The 10,402-nt window shown below is 37.2% G+C and overlaps 1 protein-coding gene across 2 annotated transcripts in view; it reads left to right on the top strand.

Annotated features, from left to right (window-relative positions):
- Positions 1 to 5,228: 5,228 nt before the first annotated feature.
- The window catches only part of LOC108367701 (protein naked cuticle-like), a 68,382-nt gene continuing 63,208 nt past the window's right edge, over positions 5,229 to 10,402 (top strand). The window contains exon 1 of one of the 2 annotated variants that reach the window (XM_017622391.1): positions 5,229 to 5,375. Coding sequence is in view for 1 of the 2 variants with exons in the window: in XM_017622390.1 (XP_017477879.1) it covers positions 7,702 to 7,765 (64 nt within the window). In the remaining variant the exon portion in view is untranslated. Of the gene's footprint in view, positions 5,376 to 7,344; positions 7,766 to 10,402 lie in introns of those variants that run through there. The other variant, XM_017622390.1, reaches the window with a different exon arrangement.

The raw sequence follows: 10,402 nt of genomic DNA, 5'->3' as shown, positions 1-10,402 counted from the left end.
GCAATATCAGGTTATCTTCCGGCGTTTCTGTACTGTACTGTAGACTGTACAGTTTTTTCCGGATTGCTTACGGGACACGAGAAGTTAGAGGACATCTCTAAAGTAGGACTGAAATGTCTACTTAAATTCGTAAAAAAGCGATGAAAAATGTAGATATAAATATAATCTTAAAAAACTTATTTCTAAAAGACACACAGAAAATAACGCTAAGACCTCCTCGTTAGCAGATCTTTCAATTAGTCTATCGAAAGACATTAAAGATCTTTCAAGATAGTTGTCTATTCTGATGTCAATTCAGCACCAGAACTCCCTTACTACAGAAACCGGGACAGATATGAAACAAATGGAGCGAGGCCTGAGTTATGTTTTAGATGCATTAAGACTTCCCAATAATGTTGGACTCGGCTAGAATCGCTTTAGCGGTTACAGTGTCAATCAAGAAGAAAAAGGTATTGGAATTCATTTCGGCCAGAGGATAGCGCTTTAACAAAAAAACTTCCATTGTAGTCGCACCCAATGGCGAAATACTTATGTAAGTATGTACATATATAGGTCGGAAAAGCTGTTTCTTAGTTCAAAACCTCACTACTCATGATTTTAGGTAGAAATCTTTCCTGAAAAGTATATATTAAAGGATTTGCTCGCGGAGTATCTGAATCCGCTGAGAGAAAACTTCCGGGATGATTTAGATTTTAAAACCTTCCTCGAACCTTTCGTGAACGGATCTTTCGACACATAAAAAAACAAAAAATTCCTTTAGCCTTATGTCTCTTGGAGTTGTATTTCAAAATGTGTTGATGCTTCTTTGAAAATCTGCCTTATTCAAAACGGTTGGGGTGGTCTTGAACTTTTTATAGAACGTTGGTAGATTTTGTGTGGCCATTTTGGTAGAAAAAATATTTTTGATGCGGCAACGCTGATCCATAAAAGAAACGCTCTTATTGAAGTTTTTTTACATTTCTGGTTTCTATTTTGCCAACTTTGCCATAAAAAGTTGCTGACATTGAAAATTTTCTTTACAAAAACTATATAAAATTTCGGGCTCAAAATATTCACTAAAAAAAAGAAAAAATGTGTTTCATTCCCCAAACTACATATTCAAATTGATTTTTCTGCAATTAAACTACATGTATCTCCACTCAACAAGTACTTTAAATGAAAATTGCCAAAAAGCAAAAAAAAAATATTTTTTCCAATAAAAATATTTCAGTCGATTAATTTTCAACTGCTTGAAATAAATTCTGATAAATCCAAAATTTACTTACTAGCCCACCTGGAAAACATATTTTGTAGCCACTCAATGTTACACATGTTTATAGTTATTCAAAAAGCATTTTTATTAAACAGAAGCTCAAAGTCAACAAAACGAATTATTGAATTCCATCATTGTAAACAAATATTAAAATTATTAACTCGCTATATTTTGTATAAAACACACATTTGCCAAAATGAAATGTTCGCAGCTTTATATCTACCTAAATATATTCATATAAGTACCTATATTTACGTAGGCCTATGTATAATACAAATGCACTTACATTTGTTGTTCATAATAATAATAACAAACCATTCAAAAACTCGTTTTCTCTTCCCATTGGCAATTTCGAAAATCACGCGCTCTTAACTAAGTGCCGCGGCCCTAAGAAGCACATTTCGTTCTCTTAATTTCCTGCCTTCATTAACGTGCTGGCAGTGTTGCCAGGTTGATCATTTGCGATTTTATTGCAATTAAAAATATTTTTGTTAAAAGTTACGTGGATTTAAAAAATTCATAAAAATGTTAAACCTTCTATTTTTTACGTATATCAATCAGAAAAAAATGAAAAGAGCTTCTTGGTTCTATTTATATTAATTTTTTATATGTTGACGATTTTTGCATACGATTGACGATTTCTCACTTCAGTGACCTGCCGACACTGCATGCATAAAGAGCAGTCCACAAACTTCTTATATGTACAATATATTTTATAATAAAAACCAACCACTATATTAAATCCAGTGTTGCTAGAACTTTTTCAGAGAAACAGCTAAATGGGCAAAAAAAGCTAAAGACGATAAATCAAAATTTGTGTTATGGCTAGGAAAAATAGCTAAATTAACAAATAAAATATTTTATTATTACAACTTCATAACAGTGTCAACGTTTAAGATAAGATATGATGCATTCTTGCAAGGAACAACTTATTTTGTATTTAAATAAGTACTTTCGTAGCCTTACAAATCTAGGCAGCTTAAGACAAAGTTTTGATTCCACCTCATTGTTCTGTAAACAGTGACGATGCGGTGTAATATTTTGCCCCTCCGCGGGAAAACTAAGACTTTAATATCCCACCAGTAAGTTTACCAAAGAGAAAGTACTCCACTCTTTACCAGGTGAGTATAACTCGAGGGTGCCTTTCCTGGCCAAATTCTCCGTAACACGATTCCCTGCGATATTAACATGGCCTGGCACCCAAATGAGTCTGACCGGGGGAAATTCCCTTGCCAAAGTCGTGCAGTATAACAGACATTCGAATGTTTCCTAGATGCTGCATGAAATAAACACCTACCGACACTTCCGTCAAGCTTCGACCCATCCATGTAGAAATTCTCCGCTGTCGCCCTGCAACTATTGCTTCCCGTTCGCTCATTCCTTAAGGTGATGTGAGTGTCGGAAGAGCTAAAAAAACCAGACTACCCACGCAGATAACGGATAAAGTTAAAGCCTCCGAAGACCTTCTTTGTATTTTTTGAAGGGGGAAAATACAAACATGTGCGGTAAGTTTGTACTTCATCATCGCAAAGCGTACTTTTTCGCACAACTAAGTAACTTGTGAAAGGATGCGTTTAGGAGGGTATATTTTTTTAAATGAAAACTCGCTGAAGTAAAATATCAGGACAGCATTTGTCTTTGTTTTTCATCCAGTACCTAATACTAAAAATCGTTAAAATGTTGAACCCTATTAAAATTTGAAGTTAATATGTAAATAATTTTAGAAAAAAGCTACAAGCTAAATAGGATTTTTCCGGCTAAACCCAAGTAAAAAAAAACTAAACCTGGCCGGAAAATAAGTCAAATGGCAACACTGATTAAAGCAAGTGCAGTGGGAAAACAATGACATACATATACATACTCTGAGCGTGAGACTATCTTCGAATTTTCGATATAAACAAAACATAAATGCTATGTAAAAACTCGTATAAATACACTCCTACAGAGGGTGTGAGCCGAGTGGGTCACACTAGCGTAAAGTACACAGTGAGAAACTGTTATATGGTTATGATTATTCAATGCTCTTTCAGAGAACTAACAAATATTTTTTTTTAATTACAAATTATTACGTCACCAACTCCGGCTATAGACCATTTTGCTATTAGGGTACACGATATGTGCCCTAAGTATCGTGTCCATTGGTCCCAACCGGGTTCTTCCTGACCCTCACGGCGTATTTGCCGACGAGGGTAACCTACTGTGTCACTCGAGGCACGCTGAGACCAGTAATGCTAACATGCACCACGACATTTGGGTTAAACTGTGAATCAGACGGTGAAACCTAGGCAGGAGAAACCCATCTATAATGGTGCAGCAACTCCGGAGAGACCGTGGGCCGCGAAAACCAGTTACCCCAATGCAAAAGTTTGCCGGCTTGGCATCGCACTTCCGGTCCCAATGGTCTCTGGAAAATTTACGACGAAACTGCTGCTGGCACGAGTGCATGTGGGAGCTTGTGCGCAGAAAGCAGACTTCATTTTTCTGCAGACGAAACGAAGGCAGAGGCAAACAATATATGTAGTCTTGTCAAAGCTATATTTTCCCGCGACGGCTACTCTGGTTTCCACCTGCGGTCGCTGGCGGAGCGCGTGTGAGTGAAGATAGGACTACTTAAATGATCTTTTAATGGTTCTTATCTCGTTTATGGCGGAGGCGCCATCCGATCACGACAGCCCAAATAAACTTGAATTACCACATAAAGGCTCCTAGTTAGGAGCTCTGGATGCAGCACCCTTATTTGCGGGCCAGCTCTTCATTGCCAACATGATTCTTATACTCTGATCCTGACGAAACTATCAGGCATATTTAGGTTTAGGTTTGAATATCTTCTTGAATGCACACATTACATCTATTAGACTGCTGATGTTAGGTGTTAGGTAGGCGCATCACTTTCCGCCAGCCCAAAAACCACACTAGAAACTGACTTCTTGTGGCTGCATAGTTGTTTCTTTAAATGGGCACTGCCTTGCCCGCGGGCAAAACTCTTTTAAGCTTTCTATATATTTTATACATATAGGCGCATGCAGAGTAAAAGCTCTCTCTTTCCATCGCAGCTTACAATATATACATTTGGACTTTCAGTACCTCAAATGAGGCAGTTTTGCTTGTTAAGGTATCCGTTTAGATCAGCGATGGACAGAGAGGGCCTTTACTATGCATGCGCCTTCTCCTCTGCTGCATAGAAAGTTAAAAAGAGCTTTTCCCGGGGGCAAGGCAGTGCCCATCAGTGGTTTAGATGCAAATATACCACATCGCTCACGATAAGGTAGTGCGAAATTCACTTTCAGTCCTACCATTTTGATAAAACGTTTGGATCACTACTACGCGTTGTTCAACTGAGTATCGCTACATGACTAAATGTGCCAAGGCCTGTAGTAACAATTGACTGAAAAAAATAATTTATAAAAACATTAAAATGTCACTAATATTTGCTGTCAAAGATTTCAATGACCAAGTAGCATCCTAAGGTCTATCGTTTTATTAATTTTAAAACTTTTAACAGCAACTCTCCCGCATTAACAGCTCCGTGTACTCACAATTGATTCACTTTGACCTAACCGCGCGCTCTCTTATGTTTTTCACGTTTGCCGCCGCCTTGCGCTTTGCTTTATATGCCGCCACCGGTGCCGCCATCGCCACCACCGCCAACCAGTCAGTCATCCATCTAGTGCCTACCACCAGCTAGTATGTAGTACTTTATTATGCCATGTCGATTGCCGACTTTGGAGAACAACAACAAAAACAGCAGCAGACACGAGAAACGAAAACAATAACTCGCTATGGCGACAAAAACAGAGATGACGACGACGTCGAGGCCGAAGTCAACAACTCTGCCAACGGCTACGCCAACGTTGCGTCGTGGTGTAGGGTGTAGTACCATAGGACCAGACTTAATGTAACATAGACGGGAACGGCAGCAGCAGGCGACAAACGTAGCGTCGAGCCAGCAGGCGTCTAGTATGTACTTGTCTGCTCTGCGTGTTTCAGTCGACGCATCATTGGCAGTATCGGCCGCAGTGGCTGTGCTGTGTTTTCACATTTCAGTCAGTGGTCGTATGTTGAGAGCGAATGTTGTGTTAACGGAGGAAATAAGAAGTCGATGTTAGTTAGCTAAATGAAAAAGGTACTACAATACGTTTAAGTTCTTGCGGTGCATACGTTCGAATAAACGGAAGTCGATGCGTGGAATTGATTTGATGTATGGGAAATGTGTTTGAATTGGGAAAAGAGAATTTAAAATTGGCAATTTTTGCAGCCATAGAAGTGTTTTTGAGTGCGAACAGAATTAAAGACCTGACTAGACAAGCTTGAGCGCTGTTTATGAGCTGGCGTACAACGCCTAAAAAAATTGGAAACAGCAGAAAAGGTTCCGGTGAATTTTCGAATAAAAAAAAGGTACTGTACCGCAAACAAAACACGTTTGACCGGATGCTATTTCCATAATCATTGAATTTTCTGTCTTTTGTTGACAGTTTGATATTTTTTTAATGATATTTTTCGTAGCCGACGCTTTGGCTCGGCGGAGAGAAATAAACGCGACGCGGCATACAAAAACGTGCAAGTGAAGAAGTAACTAATAACAAAAATAAGAGAAAGAAATCATCTAATTGAAGCGTGATGCAGAAATAAAAAGATAATAAAAAGAAAAATTGGCGAAACCAGGAAATTTATATTTTTAAATGCGAAATTTCAAACGAAAATACAAGTTTTGTAGAAACAAACCAAACTTATGGCTTTAGCGGTAATGCATATATAATTTTGGGTAATGACAATTTTTCAAAGGTGCATACTTTCTTGAAGTAACTAAATATAAAGTAGTGCGGCCTTTAATAAATCATAGCCATGGCCAAATCGTAGAGAAAGCATGGCGGATTGTAAAAATAATTCAGATGACACTAAAAAAGTGCAAAATGTCAGTTGAATGCTGGCAAAACCAGTAAAACGACTCATTTGCTCGAACTTAAGTGACACACTAAAGTTGATAAAGTAAAAGAAAAGTGCTTACTTTTCAAAACGGCCGATAAGTATAAAAGAAAATAAAGTGCAAAACAACAAAGTGCATGCTGTGTTGCAAAAGTAAACACTTACACACATGCATGGATACTTATTTACTACTAGCGTACGTGATATTTTCTTCAACTGCTGCCTGCCAGTCGCTGTCTTACCTGCCTGTGCCGATAAGGATAATAAACGGCAACCGAAACGAATGCTAGAGGCACACAGGGCAAGCCGTCTGAGAGCGAGTGTAGTAAATTTGTTCGCGCGCGCATTGCAAGCACCCAAAAGTGTCAGCGGTAGCAAAAAAAAAAACAACGCACATACAATTGATAGTAAAAAGTGCACCAGGATGTGTTGCAGCCATTTGTGCAACAAAGTTTTAGTGAACGCCAGTAAGCATACATAGAAAGGCAACAAACAACGAAACATACATAATAAAAATAAAAACAATAATGCAAGTAGATTATTTTCCAACAACACAGCAATTTTCCAGCAGTGCCAACATTTTATACAAACGCAAATAAAACTGTGCCGCTGTAAAAAAAGCTGACACAAAATCGAGCGATGCTGCAATAAAAGGAAGTGAAAAGCAATAACAAAAAAATAATTTTTTAGTTTTAACAATTTACCAACCAGCAAGGCAAGCAAAATCAGCAACGTGCAGCAAAGTTAACAACCTATGAAACAGGCATTCTTCACTGCTTCTCCTTTGCTGCTACAGCCGCCCCAGTTTCGGCTTCAGCTTCTGTTGTTGATTGTTTGCGGTTGCATTTGCTCGCCGCCGCAAATCACGCAAACCGATTGAGTGAGAATAGCAGGCAGGCATTGCAGTTTTGCACTAAAAAAGCAAAAAAGGCAAAAAACGCAAAAGCTTCAAAATCACAGCAAACGAACGCAGCACACAAAAAAAAACTGAGACAATCGCGCAACAAACCGTCAATGAAAAACGTTGACAACAAAAGTCCAACGACGTGCTGTAAAACGTTCGTCTTTTGTGCATAAAAACACAAAAAGCTGAAATATTCTAAACTCCAAATTTAAATATCAACATCAACGTCCTGTGTATTTTGTTCGCGATTCACTCAACNCTTCGGCTTCAGCTTCTGTTGTTGATTGTTTGCGGTTGCATTTGCTCGCCGCCGCAAATCACGCAAACCGATTGAGTGAGAATAGCCGGCAGGCATTGCAGTTTTGCACTAAAAAAGCGAAAAAGGCAAAAAACGCAAAAGCTTCAAAATCACAGCAAACGAACGCAGCACACAAAAAAAACTGAGACAATCGCGCAACAAACCGTCAATAAAAAACGTTGACAACAAAAGTCCAACGACGTGCTGTAAAACGTTCGTCTTTTGTGCATAAAAACACAAAAAGCTGAAATATTCTAAACTCCAAAGTTAAATATCAACATCAACGTCCTGTGTATTTTGTTCGCGATTCACTCAACGGCCAACATGGCGGGTAATATCGTCAAATGGTGGAAACATAAAATACTTGGTGGCTATAAACAATTTTCAGGTGAGTTTGTTATTTTTGTGCAATGGCACTGAATATTTACCTAAAACTTCATATCCACATATCTGTAAATCTTTCAGTAGATTCATGAAAAAAAAGTTAATTTGGTTAGTCAAATATGTTCTCACTTAGGCCTTGTGCATACATCAAACTTATAGGTCAGCTGAGATATGAACTGCTATAATAAGCACAACAATCAGGCAGTTTTCACTTCCGAGTGAAACAAAGTCACATCCATCTAAAAGAAGTGGCCATGAAATCTGCAGTCAGACTCAGAGAGTCAGTACTATGGGAAACTCGCCAATTTAGGCACGGGATGATCATCAACGAAATACACTCACGACAAAAGACTGACTATATGGTAGTTAAACGCTTCAAAAACGTACAAATGAGAGCCCCATCCAGAAGAGAGTGGATGGCTCGAGCCGGCCTGTGGTGTGGTGTGTTTCCAACCGTACTATAATATATAGTATTGTACCATTTTTCCGGTCGGCATACTATATACTGTTGGAAAAAAATATAGTACGCAATAATACTAAATTCCTTCAATTATAAATATAAATATATTTCAGTAATTTGCACGAAAAAATATGTATTAAAATGGATGACATTTAAATATACTGAAATAAAAATATTAAATGAAATATTTATTAACGTAAAAGGTCAGTGTGAGTTTATAATCAAAAAAGCTAACATACTTTTAAAAACGCTGAGAAAGAATTAACATTTTTTTAATTATTTCATTTCTACCCTCTATTAAAACCACTTAGGAATTCACAGGAAGAACTTTTTCCATCACTTAAAAATCGTTTTTACTTTTTCTTTTAAATAAAATACTATATATACTCAAAGTGTACTATATTTTTTCCATTTTTTTGTTTGAAAAGGTACTATAAATATCTTAGAAAATGTTGGCAACCCTATGTGAGACAGGTGTGTACTCCAAGGAACTTGGCGTCTCTTTGTCTCTGCGTCTGGGCTATGATACAAGCATCTTCCAAGCGGAACCCTTAGGCATCGTTAGAATAAAGAAAGCAAGAATATACTGTAACAGTCCAGCGGTTGATTTCATTTCATTTCCCAGCTATTCCAGAAGTATAAAACGGAATTATGCTCAGAACTGGGAATATTGAAGGCAATGAGAAAGCCGATGAATTGGCTCAGACAGGAGGAATCTGAGGTTGTTGCACTGTGATGTCCCCTCGGAGTTGGTAAAAGAAAAATTGGTTTGCATTTTCTTTCGCTGTCAAGGAAAAGGTGGTGGATATAGAGACTTTCAAAATAGCCAGGGAACCAGGCTATACAGTTATTGACAATATAATAGAATCAAACATTCTTCCCATAGATATTTGCCAAAAAAAGGTACTAAACATTTCTTAACCATTTCAAAACATGTATTTAGTTGTTTTTATTAATTTTACATATAAGTAACTCAAAAACACATGAACAGCTATTGCAATAATGTCATTAAAATCTTTTAAAGTAAAAAGTCATGGAATTCAATTGTCAATAAAATAGAATCATAGAAATAAAACTCAAAAATTGCAAAAAACCTCCATTCAAAAAATGATCCAGTATTAAAACTTGGTAGCAAACCCGTTATTTGCAAGTACAGCAGTGCATCTTCTCGGCATAGATTCTACTAGGGTCTCACAGATCGACTTTGGAATGGAATACCAGGCTTCCTGGATTTTTTGCCAAAGTTCCTCCTTGTTCTTTGATTTACAGGGCCCAAGCTTTTCCTTCACAATCTTCCACAAGTTCTCTATTGGATTTAAATCCGGCGATTGTGAAGGCCACGCCATCACATCGATTCCACGACTCTGTAACCACGTTTTTACAAGACCCGAAGTATGTTTCGGGTCATTGTCGTGTTGAAACTGCCAAATCAAAGGCATATTCCATTCGGCATAAGGTAGCATAACATCTTCTAATATTCTAAGGTAAAGATAACGGTCCATATTTTCCCGAATCCAAAACAGCGGTCCGACACCGTACCACGAAAAANTAAGAACTAAAACATTTGTAACCGACTTCGAAAAAGGGAGAGGTTGTCAATTCGTCGGAATATTTTTTTTCTTTTTTATGTATGCTACCGCATAACTTTGAACCACGTGAACCAATCTCAACAATTTTTTTTTTAATCGGAAAGATGGTACCTCAAGGGTCGTCCCGTAATTTGAAAATTACTTAAACACAAGATGCGCTTAACTTTCAAAAGTAATAAAAAAATTAAAAAAATTGTTTTAATGTTCATTTTCCTCAATTTTTTTTGGGAAAAATTAAATGGACTTTCATTTTTATTATTTAGGTAATTTTGGTGAAACGAATTCGAAGTTGGTAAATTAAATCTTCGAATCCTTGTTAAGTACATATCAGTGGTAAACTCTTTTAGGCTGCAAGTTGTAAAAAATAACAGTAAGTGAGTATGCATTGCATATTTTTAGGACAATGGTTTCATTCGAAGTTAAATTTTTAAGAGCTCTCAATAAAAACGAAAAATTCATATAAAATTACGCATTAGAAATAGAATAGAAATTTTCTTCTATCAAAATTTCTTAAATAAGTGTGCATCTCCCAAGAAAAAAATGCTCGTATATTTATTTCTTCAAGAAAATTTACAGCAAAAGCAAAGTGCTA

The sequence above is a fragment of the Rhagoletis zephyria genome, unplaced genomic scaffold (assembly GCF_001687245.7).
Source record: "Rhagoletis zephyria isolate East Lansing unplaced genomic scaffold, Rhagoletis_zephyria_1.1 Rzeph_scaffold_02781, whole genome shotgun sequence".
Lineage (NCBI taxonomy): Eukaryota > Metazoa > Arthropoda > Insecta > Diptera > Tephritidae > Rhagoletis > Rhagoletis zephyria.
This window is presented reverse-complemented; position numbering and strand designations above follow the sequence as displayed.